The sequence below is a fragment of the Dipodomys merriami genome, unplaced genomic scaffold (assembly GCF_024711535.1).
Source record: "Dipodomys merriami isolate MVZ:Mamm:240054 unplaced genomic scaffold, mDipMer1.0.p SCAF_5, whole genome shotgun sequence".
NCBI classification, from domain to species: domain Eukaryota; kingdom Metazoa; phylum Chordata; class Mammalia; order Rodentia; family Heteromyidae; genus Dipodomys; species Dipodomys merriami.
The window spans coordinates 77431611-77449517 of NW_027206068.1; the positions used below are offsets into that span (position 1 = coordinate 77431611).

General features: G+C 60.2%; 1 protein-coding gene across 4 annotated transcripts in view; it reads left to right on the forward strand.

Moving 5' to 3' along the window:
* The window catches only part of Dpp6 (dipeptidyl peptidase like 6), a 648628-nt gene that overhangs the window by 584431 nt on the left and 46290 nt on the right, over positions 1-17907 (forward strand). For all 4 annotated transcript variants that reach the window (XM_069997168.1, XM_069997171.1, XM_069997167.1 and 1 more), the window contains exons 9-10: positions 2269-2423; positions 5799-5896. In XM_069997168.1, the coding sequence (XP_069853269.1) occupies positions 2269-2423; positions 5799-5896 (253 nt within the window). The remainder of the gene's footprint in view (positions 1-2268; positions 2424-5798; positions 5897-17907) is intronic.

Here is a 17907-nt window from a genome sequence, read left to right on the forward strand (position 1 = left end):
GGACCTCACAGGTGACAGAGGATCTCACAGGTGACAGAGGATCTCACAGGTGACGGGTCTCACAGGTGACAGAGGACCTCACAGGTGACAGAGGATCTCACAGTTGACAGAGGACCTCACAGGTGACAGAGGATCTCACAGGTGATAGGGGATCTCACAGATGACAGGGAGTCTCACAGGTGACAGAGGACCTCACAGGTGACAGAGGGTCTCACAGGTGACAGGACAGAGGATTTCACAGGCGACAGCGTCTCACAGGCAGAGGGTCTCACAGGTGACAGGACTTCACAGGTGACAGAGGATCTCACAGGTGACAGAGGGTCTCACAGGTAACAGGGTCTCACAGGTGACAGGACTTCACAGGTGACAGAGGGTCTCACAGGTGACAGAGGACCTCACAGGTGACAGAGAATCTCACAGGTGACAGAGGATCTCACAGTTGATGGAGGGGGTCTCACAGGTGACAGAGGGTCTCACAGGTGACAGAGGATCTCACAGGTGACAGGGGTCTCACAGGTGACAGAGGATCTCACAGGTGACAGAGGGTCTCACAGGTGACAGGATCTCAGGTGACAGAGGGTCTCACAGGTGACAGGGATCTCACAGGTGACAGAGGATCTCACAGGTGACAGTGGGTCTCACAGGTGACAGAGGATCTCACAGGTGACAGAGGTCTCAGGTGACAGAGGATCTCACAGGTGACAGGGATCTCACAAGTGACAGAGGATCTCACAGTTGATGGCGGGGGTATCACAGGTGACGGGGTCTCACAGGTGTGAGGGCTGCAGGGCTGCTCTGGGACAGCAAGGACACACAGGAGGGTCACATATTCCCGTGGTACCCCAGCTGCCTCCAGATATGGGGAAGGAAGGAAAAGCCACCACTGGATGTCCTCCAGCACACAGGCCATGACCAACGGCTCTGCCAGGCCCCGTGTGGCCCCAGCGCCCGCACTAATGAAGCCTGAGCTCTCCGTGGTGAATCCCCCCACCTTGGTGATGTCTGCAGCCCCCTAGGACTGTCCCCTGGGGCTTCCTGCTGCATCCCTTCCCCTTGATCTCCTCTGGTGGGCCGTCCCACCCACCTTCGACCCGCCGACCCTGCCCTGCCTTGAGTCACATGCATGCATTTTATGTGTCAGGGAGTCTCTGGTGTCCCCGAAGCCCTCCCACCGCTGCAGAGACACAGCTCAGGGTTCGCTACAACTTCTGTGTGGCAGCTGAGCGGCTGCCTCTGCACGGTTCTCTTGGCTGTTATTTTACAGCAGGTGTAGAGGGCGTGAGTTTGTGTACCTCGATCCCTGTCGAGGGATCACCCAGGAGAGTGGCTGATTCCCTGTGCCGGCTTGTGTTTATGCCTTGTCAATGACACAGCAGAGGCCAGGCGTGCCTGTAGCCCCGAACTCCGCACTCAGGACGTGAGGGAGAAGGGCCACAAGTTTGAGGCCAGCCTGGGCTCCATAGCCAGCACAAAACCAAAACCAGAATTTGTCTTTCTGGATTTGACTTCAGACTCTATCAGGACCAATCTGCAGCTGGAAGTCTGAGGGAGGGATGCAAGGCCGCTCGCTCGTGGCTGAACAGTGAAGGGAGTCGCCTGGCCACCTCTGTTCCCTCTACAATGGGGCCATTTGGCTTTTCTGTTGAACAGACCAAAATGGCAGCCGCCCTTTAAGGGCGGGGCCTGTGCTGGGCTTTGAACCTCATCCTTCCTCTGGGTCACCCGGGCCCCCGCCCTCTGCCAGGCCATCTTTCTTGGACTAGGACTTGCCCAGCAGAATCTCAGTGGATGTGTCTGAACAGGTCGTGCCTGGATGGGAAGCAACTTGCTCAGGGTCCGTGTTGAAAGTCATGTTGAAATAACATCTCAAATTGTGTAACAGTAGTCCAACTCACAAGGACTCCTTAGCAGAGAAAGGCTCTATGCAAATGGGTAAAACACGCTCAGGGAGAAAGGAAATCAAAGGAGACAGCTAACATGCAATGGTCATCCGGAGGGGACATGGATTCCTTGGGCTCCCGGTGCTCAGACTTGTGCAACGTAGAAAACAGCTCCAAACAGCCAGTTCCTGTGGAGTTGAGCGTGGTGCCGCCTGGCCAGGGCTGACGTCTGGCCTCCCATTATTCCAGATCTGTGGAGCAGAGATCTATCTGCCCAGGAGCAAGGAAGATGGCTCTGAGATTGCCGCTGGTTCCCAGCCCCCAGTGCTCCCTCCCCTCCGGCCCCGCCCATGGCCCGCTCACACTTCTCTGCTTTGTCTCCCCCCAGAGGAGATCCTGAAGACCCACATCGCACACTGGTGGTCTCCCGATGGCACACGGCTGGCCTACGCCACCATCAATGACTCCCGCGTGCCTGTCATGGAGCTGCCGACCTACACGGGCTCCCCGTACCCCTCCGTGAAGCCCTACCACTACCCCAAGGTAGGCACGTCATTCTGGGTCCCCAGCCGCCTCCCCGTGTATGGAGCGCAGAGGAGAGCATCGCGCGACCGTCCCCTCTCTGCCCCGCTGACGTTGCTGCCCGGTTCCGCGTGTTTTCAATAATGGAGAGTGACCGTTTGTTGTGTGTCTGAGTTCCATGAGCACAAACCTAAATACCCCATCCCCACCCTGTTCCTGCTGCTGCAGCTGCTTAGGTTGTGGCTGTGGCTATGGCAGGACTCCCATCCACCCCGGCTGGTCCCCCGCCTGGGCAGGGCTCTGCCCTGCTGCAGTCTGAATGCCTGTGTCCCTGCCACACCCAGCCACGGTGATGGGTGGGAGGGGTCTGGGCACGGTGGGGAGTGGGTGCCGAGATCACCCTCTCCCATCTCTCCTGCATGGGTTCCCTCGAGAAGACCCCCACCCAGGAGGAAGGAGCCCCCTGACGCTGGCTCTGACTGTGGACTTCCAGCCCCCAGACCTGGGAGATGTTCGTGCCTGTGGCTTACCAGCCACTGGCTTTGGGCCTTTATTATAGCAACCCAAGCGGACAAAGACTGGTGTGTTCCAACCCAAAGGGCCAGAAGGAAGGCCAGGGTCCAGCTCGGATGTCCGGGCAGGGCATCCAAACATGACTTTATCACCAAATCTGAGGGTCAGAGCACTGAGGGAAGCCTGGGGCTCCCTCGCACAGGGCCAGCTGCTGACCGCCGCCTTCACTAGACATCGCCAAGGTCAGCAGCCAGGCAGACATGGGCCTTGTCTGTGCCTCCCCACCACCAGACCGCTCTGCAGGTCTAGAGCGCTGGCCTCGGGTCCACCAGAACCCTGGATCTGAGGCCTAGCTCACACACAGAGACCTCACACCCTGAGTGCAGAAACAGGGTCTGCGGGAGTCCTGGAGCCAAGAGGAAAGAAACTTCCCGGCATGTCCACCGGCTGCCACAACATAAGTCTGCTCAGGCAACAGGAATCTGCTTCCACTCCGGAGGCTGGAGTCCTGGAGCAGGGCTCTGAGTGCACCTGGTCTCTTCCTGGCTTCCAAACTGCCAGGCACACAGTGGGGCCACAGAAAGCCCTGGTCTCTAATACCACTTCCAAACACCATCATGTTGAAAGCTAGAGCTTCAGCATCTGAACTCAAGGCCATGTTCAGGCCATAAAAGCTGGCCTGCAGACTTGTGATTACTGTCTGTGGGGTCCACAGGAACGAACATGCGTCCTCCAGGGACACATGTCTGTCTCCTTTCTGTCCTCCATGATCCGCTAGCCATCTGCACACACGTGGATGGGCCCTGGATGGTTCCTGTGTTCCCCGACAGCCGGTCTGCACTGGACATAACTCTGTATTACTTGGGAGTTTAGGGCCGACTGGAAACACAGTAAACGGGACCAAGTCAGATCTTCCTAAACCTCCACTTTCCTCCAACACACATGTATATGTGTGTGCACATTTGTGTGCACAGATGTGTGTATATTTCATGCATACACACACACACACACATGAAATACCAGCCTTTGATCTTCCACCACCCAGAGGTGGAATGGTCTCTGGGGACCCCTCCAGGAGAAGTCCCCTGATCTAGAAGTGGTTGGAGGCCCCTCCCTTTGCAGTCAGCTCTGAGGTAGGTGCTCTCAACGCTGGATCGCTCGGGACTGCATAGTTTGAACAGGAAAGCAAGATATTCTGGCCAACAGAGCCCAGACACACTTCCAGTGCATGTGGGGTGCAGAGGAGACCCCTGTCACCCCCAGAGTGAGAAAATACCTGGTCTCCCGCAGCCCCTTCCAGGCCAGAGCCCGTTCCCCAGAGAAAGGAAGGACAGAGCTGAGTGGTGTCCTGCCCCTGGGTTGAGGACTTGACTGAGTGCGACGGGAGCTGACCAATATTCTCCCCGGCTCCCTCGCCCTCCCGCCTCCTCCTCTCCTAACCCAGTCCTTCCATCCCCTCACGGCTTCCCAATCCACTGGATTCTCTGTCCTCAACGTAGATTGCACTCCACAGCACTGAGCTCCGGAGTTCCTTAAGACCCACTGCAGAGCGGAGGCCTGCAGAGAGGAGGTCTGCAGAGAGGAGGCCTGCAGAGAGGAGGCCTGCAGAGCGGAGGCCTGCAGAGGGGAGGCCTGCAGAGGGGAGGCCTGCAGAGGGGAGGCCTGCAGAGCGGAGGCCTGCAGAGGGGAGGTCTGCAGAGGGGAGGCCTGCAGAGAGGAGGTCTGCAGAGAGGAGGCCTGCAGAGAGGAGGCCTGCAGAGCGGAGGCCTGCAGAGGGGAGGTCTGCAGAGCGGAGGCCTGCAGAGGGGAGGCCTGCAGAGGGGAGGCCTGCAGAGCGGAGGCCTGCAGAGGGGAGGCCTGCAGAGGGGAGGTCTGCAGAGGGGAGGCCTGCAGAGGGGAGGCCTGCAGAGCGGAGGCCTGCAGAGCGGAGGCCTGCAGAGAGGAGGCCTGCAGAGCGGAGGCCTGCAGAGGGGAGGCCTGCAGAGGGGAGGCCTGCAGAGGGGAGGCCTGCAGAGCGGAGGCCTGCAGAGGGGAGGTCTGCAGAGGGGAGGCCTGCAGAGAGGAGGTCTGCAGAGAGGAGGCCTGCAGAGAGGAGGCCTGCAGAGAGGAGGCCTGCAGAGCGGAGGCCTGCAGAGGGGAGGCCTGCAGAGAGGAGGCCTGCAGAGCGGAGGCCTGCAGAGGGGAGGCCTGCAGAGCGGAGGCCTGCAGAGGGGAGGTCTGCAGAGGGGAGGCCTGCAGAGGGGAGGCCTGCAGAGAGGAGGCCTGCAGAGCGGAGGCCTGCAGAGGGGAGGCCTGCAGAGCGGAGGCCTGCAGAGGGGAGGTCTGCAGAGGGGAGGCCTGCAGAGGGGAGGTCTGCAGAGGGGAGGTCTGCAGAGGGGAGGCCTGCAGAGGGGAGGTCTGCAGAGAGGAGGCCTGCAGAGGGGAGGCCTGCAGAGGGGAGGCCTGCAGAGGGGAGGTCTGCAGAGAGGAGGCCTGCAGAGCGGAGGCCTGCAGAGGGGAGGCCTGCAGAGGGGAGGCCTGCAGAGCGGAGGCCTGCAGAGGGGAGGTCTGCAGAGGGGAGGCCTGCAGAGGGGAGGTCTGCAGAGGGGAGGCCTGCAGAGCGGAGGCCTGCAGAGGGGAGGCCTGCAGAGGGGAGGCCTGCAGAGGGGAGGCCTGCAGAGGGAGGCCTGTAGAGCGGAGGCCTGCAGAGAGGAGGCCTGCAGAGGGGAGGCCTGCAGAGGGGAGGCCTGCAGAGCGGAGGCTTGCAGAGGGGAGGCCTGCAGAGCGGAGGCCTGCAGAGCGGAGGCCTGCAGAGGGGAGGCCTGCAGAGGGGAGGCCTGCAGAGCGGAGGCCCTTTCCACAGGTGAAGCTGCTTGTTCACATCTCTGTCCCTGTCCCCCGCAGGCTGGCAGTGGAAACCCCAGTATCTCCCTGCACGTGACTGGCCTGAACGGACCTGCCCATGACCTGGAGATGACGCCGCCAGATGACCCCCGCATGAGGTAAGCCCCTCTGCTCGCTCTGAGCAAAACGAAGATAAAAGCATGTTCAAGGAGCCTTGAGGATCTGGTTTCTTAGCATTAAACTTCCAAGCAATAGATCCACTTTCTGAAAGCGTTCCTTACTCCTTGGTGATGTTTCTGGGGAACAGAAAACCAAAACCCAACCAGCAAGGACTGCTGTTTCCTCTGGGCTCCGCGGGAGGCCGGGCCCCTCCGGGAACATCTCTGCACCCTGTGTGTCTCACCTGGACCGTGGTGCCCTGGACCCGGCAGACGGTGACACGTGTGCATGTGCTGATGCAGGGTTCCTAAGGAACTCCATGCACGTGGGCATCCTGTAGACAGTGCCCTGTCTCTAGAGCAGGGCTGAGTGGCCAGGCACCGCGGTGTCCAGGCCTCCCGGAGGAGCGTCTGTGCTGTGGGGGAACGTGTGACAGTGTCGTGGATAATACAGCTACTAGCGCTTGTGTTCACAGAGCGAGCACGGTGTCGTGAGCATCTGGCTAGCTTTGCCCCCCAGCAGTCTGGAAGCGGATGATGATACCTCTGGAGCCCGGTCACATCATCAAGCTCACTCTCATGAGAATGCTGGGGGGGGGGGGGGGGGGAAGGCGCTTACGGTGGCCTACGGGCCACTCACCCACGGATCCCTGCAATTCTACAACTGAGTTTGTCTGGGCATGCCGTGCCAGAGCCTCGGCAAACACCCAGTCCAAGCACTGCAGCTGGGCTGGCTGCTCGCTCTGGGGCAGGGGGAGAAGCTTGGCCGTGCCCTCGATAACGTTCCCCACGAGGCTTCCTGTGCCGCCCGCCCAGCGCCGCCACGTGAGCCGGGGCCATGCACAGTTCGCTGGAGGTCTTTCCACCCTCAGTCTTCAGTGGGGCCTAATCCAGGGTCCTGCAGGGGCAGACAAGGCACCGAACTCTGGTGCTCTGTGAGGGTTCGCCTCTCCCTTCCTTGCTCTGGACTGGTCCCTCCAACCAGGAAGGCCAAAGTCTCCCCTAAAGGCCGAGGCACTTGGCCCCCAGATGGCTGCCCCTGGACCCGACACAAATGGCCCACGCAGGGCAGGCAGCCCCGATGCCCGCTGCTTGGGGCTGGGGGTGGGGGGTCATTGCTTGTGGCTGGTATTTTTGCTGATACTTTTCCAGTTAGTGCTGGGCTTTCTCTCCTGAAGCTCTGCCTGTCTCACGGTCTCCTCTCAGCCTCATCCCTGCCAAGCCTCCCGGGGCCTGGCGCAGCCAACTCACCGAACTAATATGCGAAGTCACCTGGAAAATTCCGGCCATCTGTTTGAGTTAATTGAAGGTCTCGTGTAGTTGATTCGGCGGTGCCGTCTCCGCAGGCAGGGTTAGCTCCAAGGACAGGGAAAGTTAGCTGCCGCCAGGCTTGATGGGGGCTGCAGGGTTTCTCGGGTCTTCTGTCTGCTCTGGTTTCCTAAGCTAAATGCAACTGCGTGCTTCCGAGAGACAGGGACACGGACGTGCGACGTGCAGCCTCTCCTGGGGCTCGCTGTTCCCCCCACCCCACCCCATCCTTGAGATTTCCTTAAGGGGAGCACAGATAGCTCAGAGACCAGCATCCAGACACACAGCGTGAGGCTATCATTCAAGTGCGCATCAGGCATCCAGTGGTGAACAAGCACCGGCGCACAGCGAGGGCAGGAGAGGACCCTGAGCACCCGCCGCCAGCAGTCCACGATCGCAGGCCCAAGGGAAGGGGACAGCATCCCCGCCAAGGCCAGCTTCTAGCGCGGTTGGCATTCGAATCTAGGGAGTCTTTTCAGTGCACAGACGCTGCCCGGGGTGCTGTCCAGTGCTGGGCCCACAACACGCCAGTAGCCCTCGCTCCCCACCCGAGCCGTAACTATCAGACTCATTGCCAGCTGTGGCCAAAGCTCCCAGACGCAGAACCCCTGCCCCGGTGAGGCTTCCCTGCTGACTTCCCGGCTCTGAGCCAGCAGGCCCCTTCCCCACTGACCTCCCAGCTCTGAGCCTGGAAGCTCGCCTGCTTCCATTCTCTCTTCTGTGCCGTGGAGATGATGGCAGGAATAAAGGTGGATTTTCTGGAGAGTAATGGAGGTGGTGCAGGGAGCACAGGGGAGATGATGCAGAGAGCACAGAGGAGGCGATGCAGGGAGCACAGAGGAGGCGATGCAGGGAGCACGGGGGAGGTGATGCAGGGAGCACTGGGGAGGCGACGCAGGGAGCACGGGGGAGGCGACGCAGGGAGCACGAGGGAGGCGATGCAGGGAGCACGGGGGAGGTGATGCAGGGAGCACGGAGAGGCGATGCAGGGAGCACGGAGAGGCGATGCAGGGAGCACGGGGAGCATGGGGGAGGCGATGCAGGGAGCACGGGGGAGCACGGGGGAGGCGATGCAGGGAGCACGGGGGAGCACGGGGGAGGCGATGCAGGGAGCACGGGGGAGCACGGGGGAGGCGATGCAGGGAGCACGGAGAGGCGATGCAGGGAGCACGGGGGAGCACGGGGGAGGCGATGCAGGGAGCACGGGGGAGGCGATGCAGGGAGCACGGGGGAGATGATGCAGGGAGCACGGGGGAGGCGATGCAGGGAGCACGGGGGAGGCGATGCAGGGAGCACGGGGGAGGCGATGCAGGGAGCACGGGGGAGGCGATGCAGGGAGCACGGGGGAGATGATGCAGGGAGCACGGAGAGCATGGGGGAGGCAATGCAGGGAGCACGGGGGAGCACGGGGGAGGTGATGCAGGGAGCACGGGGGAGATGATGCAGGGAGCACGGGGGAGGCGATGCAGGGAGCACGGGGGAGATGATGCAGGGAGCACGGAGGAGGCGATGCAGGGAGCACGGGGGAGGCGATGCAGGGAGCACGGGGGAGGCGATGCAGGGAGCACGGGGGAGGTGATGCAGGGAGCACGGGGGAGATGATGCAGGGAGCACGGGAGAGGCGATGCAGGGAGCACGGGGGAGGCGATGCAGGGAGCACAGGGGAGGTGATACACAGATGTCTGTGTCATGTGACTCCAGACCCCTGGCGCCACCCTGCCCTGTCTTGGAAGTTGAAGTTCACTTAACACACTGGCCACACAGCCCTCCACTGGGCATCGCTCAGAGCTCACTGTGGAGGGGCCAAGTAGTGATACTGAACAGGAGCCAGAGGTGCAATGGGCTCTGTTGTGACCAGGCACCAGGGTGGCGGCACGGCCAGTCCCGTGGCGTCCGGCGGGGCGGGTGGACGCCCTCCCATCTCAGACGGAGCATCCTAGAGGCGCACCTGGCAAGAAAAGGCAAAAGAAGACACAGCCTTGGGGGAGGGAGGAGTGATGCAATAAAAAATGCTCCCAAAACCTTGGGAGGGGTAGAAGCCAAGATGCCCAGAAGCCTACAGCTGTCGTCATTCCGCAGCCTGGCACAGAGCAGTCGGGACGAATGGGCCAAGGCGCTGACTGCCCGCTCCCTGGCCCCTTCTCTGCCTGTCCACCAGCCCAGGGGTCCTGTGACGGGGTGAGACTTGTCAGCACCCTAGAACTCGTCCTCTGTGAACCCTCACTCCGTGTGGGGACACTGGGAGAGGAGGGTCAGGCGGCCTCTCATGGGCAGACCCTTGGCTGTGTAGAGCAGAGCAAACCCCACAGGGACAAAGGGCCCCATTGTTGGAGCAAGTGGGGAGTAGACAGGACCACACAGCTGCCATCAGGAAAACTAGGGGTTGTCTCAGAAAACATCCATGTTGGAGAGGACTGAGAATGGCAGCCCCACGCAGCTCAGCTCCACCCTGGCAGACAAAGGGCACTGTGGGGGTATGGGCACCGACTATCCTGTGGGTGGAGAGGAACGAGAGGACTCAGTTATCCCCCCGCCCCCAGCCCATCCCGTGGCTCTGAGCGTCTCACATACAAGCCCAGCAGCACTGACAGAGCAGACACCGCCAGCCCCACTGCCTCTTCAGGGCTCAGGTGCCAGGGAGCTGGGTGTTGATGTACGAGACAGCAGATGGCCAGCAGCGCTGCTTCGAAGACACATTGCTTTGTGCCGATGTACGCGTTTACCCGTTCTTATGCCTGTCTTTACATGTCCTGTTCAGATGGAGTGCGGCCGCCCATCCAGGACTGGTCCTGGTTGCCTGACAACCACAGGTCCCAAAGAGATTGTGGAGCCTGAGAAAAAACTCAGCACCGTGTTCAGGTGCCCCTGGACCAGGCGGCGGGGCCTGTGGCCCCACCACCTGCAGACTTGGCTGACAAAGGCCCTGAGGCCCCTCCCTTCAGTTTCCTTTTACTTCTGCTTCTATATTTTGATCCCACTGGCCAGGTTTTAGAGCCGCAGAGGGCCTGGTCCAGCGCCCTCGCCGGTCCCCGCAGGCCTCTCTTGTTTCATGCTTTGCTCTGTAGCAGCCTTGCCCCCCTGTAGAATGCACTGGGCACTTGTTTTCCCTTCTGCCTTTTGTGAAACATGATGTTCTTTTTGTATGGCAAAGCTTCATTTTGCACCGATGGTGCAGAGATGGAGATATTCGTGGAGATGTACAGATGTGTGAACTACAGACTCAGGTGCACCTGTGGGTACAGACACCCACACATGTAACAGCTGGAGATGTAAGTTTCCACTTCTTCCCCATTTTCCACCAGAACTACATAGGGACCCTGCACGGCCATGTGTGTGTGTGCTCAGCATGTGGTGCCTAACTACACACAGCACCATGCCACACACTGCACCCACAGATGGCCGCACGCGGCACCCACAGATTCCGCAGTTCCTGAGCCTCTCACATTCTTGAGGCCCTGTTCCCAGGCTGCCCCTCACAGTATCCACTGCACACCCCACACTGGCTCAGCCTTCTTCCTTTCTGATTTACGTAGAACATGGTCTATGACTAGTTCCTCTAAGGTCGTCAGAGCAAGGCAGACAGTACAAAATGGCAGAGTCCTCATGCTTAAAGGTCTGAGCTCTACCACCCCTTCCACCACCTCATCCCCTCCCTCCACCTACATTCTCCATCGCTACCTCCACCAACACCACCACTGCCTCCTTCCTCTCCACTTCCTCTGTCTTCACTATCATTACCTCCACCATCTCCATCATCATCACCACTATCACCGTCATCACCACTATCACCACCATCACCACCATCTCCACCACCATCACCGCCATCATCACCACCATCTCCACCACCATCACCACCACTATCACCACCATCACCACCACTATCACCACCATCATCACCACCATCAACTCCACATCTCCACCACCACCACCATCATCACCACCATCAACATCATCACCACTATCACCACCATCATCACCATCATCACCACTATCACCACCATCATCACCACCACCATCACCACCACCATCACCACCACTATCACCACCATCATCACCATCATCACCACCATCTCCACCATCATCTCCACCATCAACTCCACATCTCCACCATCACCACCACCATCATCACCACCACTGTCATTACCACTCCATTGCCACCATCTCCACCATCATCACCACCTTCACAATCATCACCACTATCACAACCATCTCCACCACCATCTCCACCATCTCCACCATCATCACCACCATCTCCACCACCATCACCACTATCACTGTCATCACCACTATCACCACCATCTCCACCATCATCTCCACCATCAACTCCACCATCTCCACCATCACCACCATCATCGCCATCATCTCCACCACCATCTCCACCATCTCCGCCACCATCTCCACCATCATCTCCACCATCTCCACCATCATCACCACCATCTCCATCATCTCCACCATCGCCACCATCATCACCACCATCTCCACCATCAACTCCATCATCTCCACCATCACCACCATCATCGCCACCACTGTCATTACCACTCCATCGCCACCATCCCCTCCATCCCCACTCTCTCTGCCGTCCCCATCATATTGCCCCTCTACCCCTGCCCTCCACACCCTCCCCTCTCCCAGTCTCTGCTGCTCCACATCCTGTGCCTGAGGGGCTCTTCACATGAGCAGGCTTTACTGGCTAATGCACAACTGTAATGTTTCCCATGGTGAACAATGACTTGACGCTGGCTGTACGTTGAGCTGCTGTAGAACCAGACCTGGCTGGAGGCCGCTGACACCAAAGCCACTGTTCCCATGTGCAAGCCGCCACACCTCCCCTCTGTCCTCTGTGTTGAGATTCCGGGCGGCCTGGCCCGGCGGGGGCGCCCGCTGGCAGCGCATCTCTCCTTGCTGCTCCCCTTCATCAGGGGACGGACACCTGGACATCAGCGGCCCAGTTGTGGCACCACAGAACGGCCCTTCTCAGCACGGTGGTCTTCACCTGAAATGGAGGGCACTCCACCCCACCCTCACATCTCCCTGGCTTGCCTCTGTCTCCATCCTAACAACTGTCAGAAGATGTACAGCCTTCCCTGGTGGAAACTGGCCTTCCCTGGTGTGAACTGGAGTTACCTGGTGTGAGCTGGTGTGAACTGGCCTTCCCTGGCATGAACTGGTGTGAACTGGTGTGAACTGGCCTTCCCTGGCATGAACTGGTGTCACCTGGCGTGAACTGGGAGCGATCTTGGTGTGAGCTGCGCTGCAGTTGTGTGATGCACTCACACAAGCTGACCTTGGAGGAAGCCCATCTCCATCTCTGTGTTAGGGTGACCATCTGGGCACCTCCATGTTCAGATGAGCTGGCCGCAGAGAGCGCCAGCCCTGGGTACCGTCCCCGCCACACTCCCCTGTGTTTGCTGTGCTGGACAGGTCATCCTTTCTATTCACCGGGGAGGGGAAGTCCTTGGGAAAACGTGGGGAGCATAGAAGCACCAGGCAGAGAAAGTGAAGTTCTGTTCTGTAGACGTGTTGACCTGGCCCTTAACCCCTAGTACAACCCTACCCTACCCTCACCCTAGCAGCCACAGCCGGTCAGAGGACTCTGGGCTTTCATCCGTACAAGTACCCAGTTCAGGAAGTCGGGAGTCTTGAGGCTAGGCTTTCTGGATAAATGCGTTTCCGTGCTGTCCCTCACCATGGCCCGTGTGAGAGGGGCTATGAAACAGTCAGAGACAACGGGCCGTTTGGCAGGTCGGTGACCAGAGAGGGCATCGGAAAAAACAGCAGCTGACTCTGCCTGGCCTGGCCTGGCGGATGAGACGCTGGCTGGCTGGCAGGCGCTCAGCCACAATACAGCCTTGGCTTCTGGTTCTGTCAGCAACACACTGGAGCAGGTTTCACCAGGCTATGTCACAAGGCCGGTAAGCAGGTGACGGCAAGCCTAGAGGACGCAAGTGAGCACACAGGCACGTGGATCTGACGGGGTCTGTGGGAGAGTGACACTTGGCAGTGCACAGAGAGCCACGTGTTGAAACGTGTCAGGTGTGCCCTGAGGTGTGCGTGAATGAAATTCACCCCTGGCAGCACCGTGCCTCTGTCCTCCTGGCTTTCCAGTCCTAGGATTCTGCTGTCTTCAGGGTCTTCCCCCTCTGCGTCCTCTACAACTCACAGGGATGGAAGGGAGGCCCCGGGGAGCAGATGCCCTCACAAAGTCACGCCTCATTCCTACAGAGACAGCTTCCAAGCCCGCGTCTCCCGCTGTGTTGTTCTACTCTGCCCCAGCCTTGCGGGGATCCTCATGGATCCCTAGAGATAGTCTGAGTTCCTGCTCTGTGCCCAGTACTCTGCTCAGTTGGGCCAGTGGGGGACTGAGACGAGGAAGCCACAGAAGTAAGTGCCCACCGTCTTCTCCTTCCTGTAATCTCCTGCCCGTGTGCCCATGGCCAGCCAGTACCCCGTTAATGCATTTGTGCACACTTGCACACCACCTAGCGTGTTTCCTCAGGAGTTTGTACGCTCATTCTGGCTTCCACGGGTAAGGGGAACCACGGCGCCTTTGTTTCTCCGGGCCTGATGTACTTCACTTAACGTGACGTTTACCCCACGCTACCAATAGTCCACTGCCCATGTCAAGGCTGCTGAGACGAGACATGAGCAGATCCTGTGAGTCTCAGAATGCTTCGCTTCTCTCTCACCTCAACATGGCGCCTCCTGCAGAGCTGGCGCTTCAGGCCCGGTTGAGCCCTGATGTCTGCAGAAACAGCTGCCTCACATCCTGCTTCCCGCTCTCCCTCCCTGTTCCCTGAGCACTCCAGCGCCTGCCGTCCATTTCCTCCTTGGAAGAACACTGTGAACCGCTCAGTTGGAGACGACGTGGGGGCTTCCTGCTCCCTGCTTTCTCCCGGTGACTGGGCCTGGGCTGATCTGGCCACCAAGGCCTCGGATCCCGATGCCGCCTGCCCGCTCTAGGCAGAGCGGGAGAGAGGGGAGCGGGGAGGGGGGAGCCCGGAAGACGCAAGCAAGGCAAGGCGAGCTCTGAGGTCTGTGCGCTTCCTCTAGAGTTTGCCTCTGCACCCTCAGCCAGTGGGTAGCTGGGCAGTCTTCCTCCTGCAGCACCCACGGCTGGAGGCTTGGCTCTCGGGCGGGGTCGAGCCTGGAGAGAGGGGCGCCCACTCTCCGTCTGCCCCTCAGCCAGCGTTCACCGTTGGTGGCACGGCGACTTTGCATGAGTTTTTGGTGCCTCCACAGCCCCGGCAAAGCTGGTCAAAGCGGGCCAGACACCACCGCCTTGTGGCAGTCTCATGCGTGCGCGGTCTCCACGTGCGGGGGCCATGCTTGTACCTCTGCGTCCACCCCGTGACGCGCTCCCCGCGCCCCTCAGGAATCCTGGACACGGGCGGGCCTTGGTGACACAGCCACCCCGCTTCTCCCCGGCCCCTTGCGGGCTGATGGACGGGCAGAGGGGCGGCAGGCACAAAGGGCAGCAAGAATCCCTACTCAGCTGGGTTCTTCCGGTGGCAGAGGCCTCCCAAAGCACACCCCTAAGGTCCTAATCATCACTACGAGTTCTTCCTTCCTCTGCCTCACAGTACAAACCAGGGCAGGAAAAATGAGAGACAGAGGCAGAGAGAGAGAGAGGGAGGGAGAGAGGCCTGATTTATTGGACCAGACCTTTTCCGTGGTGCTCAGGGACTGCCTTGGGAGCAGTGGCTCCTCCAGAGCCTCGTTCTGACGCCCGAAGCCGGGTGGCGCCTACCTCCCAGGCTCTGGGACCAGCAATCTGCTTCGAGACTAACCATAAGATGGCTGTGTGGGGCGTACAGCACTAGCGATGCTACAGGGCACACCCCACCCCACCCACGGCAGGCCACCCCCGAGGACGCGGCCTGACGCCGCTTCGTGGTCTCCGCTCCCCGGGCATGCCCACGGAGCTTGCTAACCAGGGAGGGGTGGCCTTCATCTGAGCGCGTCCATGCGCAGGGCCCCATCCACTAAGTGAGGAACTAGAAGGGCGAGGGAGGATGCATGTCACTGCCGGCCTCCAGGACAGTGATGTGTGTGGAAGACAACGCATCAGCTCACCCAGGGCACGGGGCGGGCGCGCCAGTAACTGAGCTCACAAACAGGAAAGGGTTCTCCCTCCTCCGTGGGGGACCCTGGATGCAGACGGCCACCCTGGCGTTCCTGCCTTTTCTCCTGGACTTCACACAGACGCAGGGTGCTGGCGGCATGCACAGGCGGCCACGTGGCTTCGCGCGCATGGCTGGATGTGGGGTCCACCCCCAGAAGCACCCCGGCTCATCACGGGCACGTGCTGGCACCCAGGGTCCTTCAAGCTTCTGATCGCTATCTGCTGTGGACTTGGACATCACCAAAAGTAAAAGGTTTTCCACAAGAGCAGAGCATGCATTCTCCCCCCTGCCCCCTCCCTCTCTGCGTTTAAGGACCCGTGCGTTTTTAATGTCTATCTGTACGTAAGGGAACAGAGGGAACAGGTGAATCTCATATTTTAAATTCTGCTTCTGGGTTAGAGGCGGCGAGAGACAGGACGGGGGTGGGGGGAGGGGAGGGGAGGGGAGGGGGGAGGGTCTTTGAGAAAAGGGGTTGTAAGGACACATTGCCTGTGGAGAATGACCATCCAGGGCAGGGCCCAGGCCCGTGGCCCACAGGCCGTGGCACAGGTGATGGCCACAGGAATGGCCACATTTTGGGCATCTTGGCACTGAGAGGGTTGACGCTGTGAATGTCGGATTGTGCGTGCTCCTTCCCTCCGCTGACAGTGACTTCTTCCCACCTTCTTAGCCAGCCCCCAGGACTGAGGTGGGCCTGGCCCCTGCCAGACCACGGAGGCCAAGGCTTCTGTAATGTGACCCTTGCCCTGGATCGCAGTTGAGTTATTGAACACTTTGGTGACCCGGTCGATTCGAGGAATGGGATTTCCCAACATGCAACAACTTAATTTCCTGGTCTAACTGAGACTTACTTCAAGGCATTCGGTCCTTGAGTTCTTTCTGAATTGGAAATAATTACTAAATGTTGCAACAATTCCAGCTGGTCTGGTGGATGAGCCACCATGATAAAAGATCTTGCGACACCACAGAGTGATTGTTCTGCACAGTAGATCTCATTAGAGATAAAGACGGGAGGGGACTGAATGAGGTTCACCGGCTTTTAGAATGTTCTGGGAATCCACTTGAGGCTATGCATTTCTGGCACGTATTTTTCTGACATTTGTTTCTTCTGAAATGTAAACCACAACCCTGTGGTGGGCGGCTCTGTGTGACAGGGCCAATCAGCAGGAGCACCAGCCAGCACACCTTTTTGCAATTTTGGTTGTCTCCGAGTATAATTTTAAGGTTTGGGTGAAATCCTAGGAGTGATGCTTCAGATACCAAGCCAAGTGCGCCTGAAGCCCAGACCTGCACTGCTTTTCCTAATCAGATGAAGTCCCTAATTTGACTTTAAAGCAGAGGGGAAGCACACAGCCTGTGCCTGCCTGGACCTTGCTGTGGGTGAGGCTTTCTCCTCCCCCACTCCTGCCTTCAGCCCGCCTCCTCGCTGAGTGGGGAGTCCTGGAGTTCTGTTGGGTGCTTTCCTTGGACTGTGGTATGGAATCGAAGTCAGTGAACATCGTCAGCTGGGACATGCGACCTCCACACCTGGGCACACCCACACACACCCGGGGGCAGCCCACACCTGGAGCACCCCATACCTGGGGACACCCACACCCGGGGACACCCACACCCAGGGGCAGCACACACCCGGGGACACCCACACCCGGGGACACCCACACCCGGGGACACCCACACCCAGGCGCAGCACACACCCGGGGACACCCACACCCGGGGACACCCACACCCGGGGACACCCACACCCGGGGACACCCACACCCAGGGGCAGCACACACCCGGGGACACCCACACCCGGGGACAGCCCACACCCGGGGACACCCACACCCGGGGACACCCACACCCAGGGGCAGCCACACCCGGGGACACCCCACACACCCGGGGACACCCACACCCGGGGGCAGCCCACACCCGGGGACAGCCCATATCTGGGGACACCCACACCCGGGGACACCCACACCCGGGGACACCCACACCCGGGGACAGCCCACACCCAGGGGCAGCCACACCCGGGGACACCCCACACACCCGGGGACACCCCACACACCCGGGGACACCCACACCCGGGGACACCCCACACACCCGGGGACAGCCCACACCCGGAGACACCCACACCCGGGGACAGCCTACACCCGGGGACACCCACACCCAGGGACACCCACACCCGGGGACACCCCACACCCGGGGACACCCACACCCGGGGACACCCACACCCGGGGACACCCACACCCGGGGACACCCCACACCCGGGGACACCCCACACCCGGGGACACCCACACCCGGGGACACCCACACCCGGGGACACCCACACCCGGGGGCACCCACACCCAGGGACAGCCACACCCGGGGGCACCCACACCCGGGGACACCCACACCCGGGGACACCCCACACACCCAGGGGCAGCCCACGTGGGCCCAGTGCTGCAGGCGGCTGAATGTCTGTGGCTCATGTGTAATGTTCCACTGGCCATCACGCTGCCCATCTGTACACTGTGCATGAGCCTAGGGAGCCTACCAGTGTCCCTACCGTCCATGCTGACCACCAGTGTCCCTACCGTCCATGCTGACCACCAGTGTCCCTAC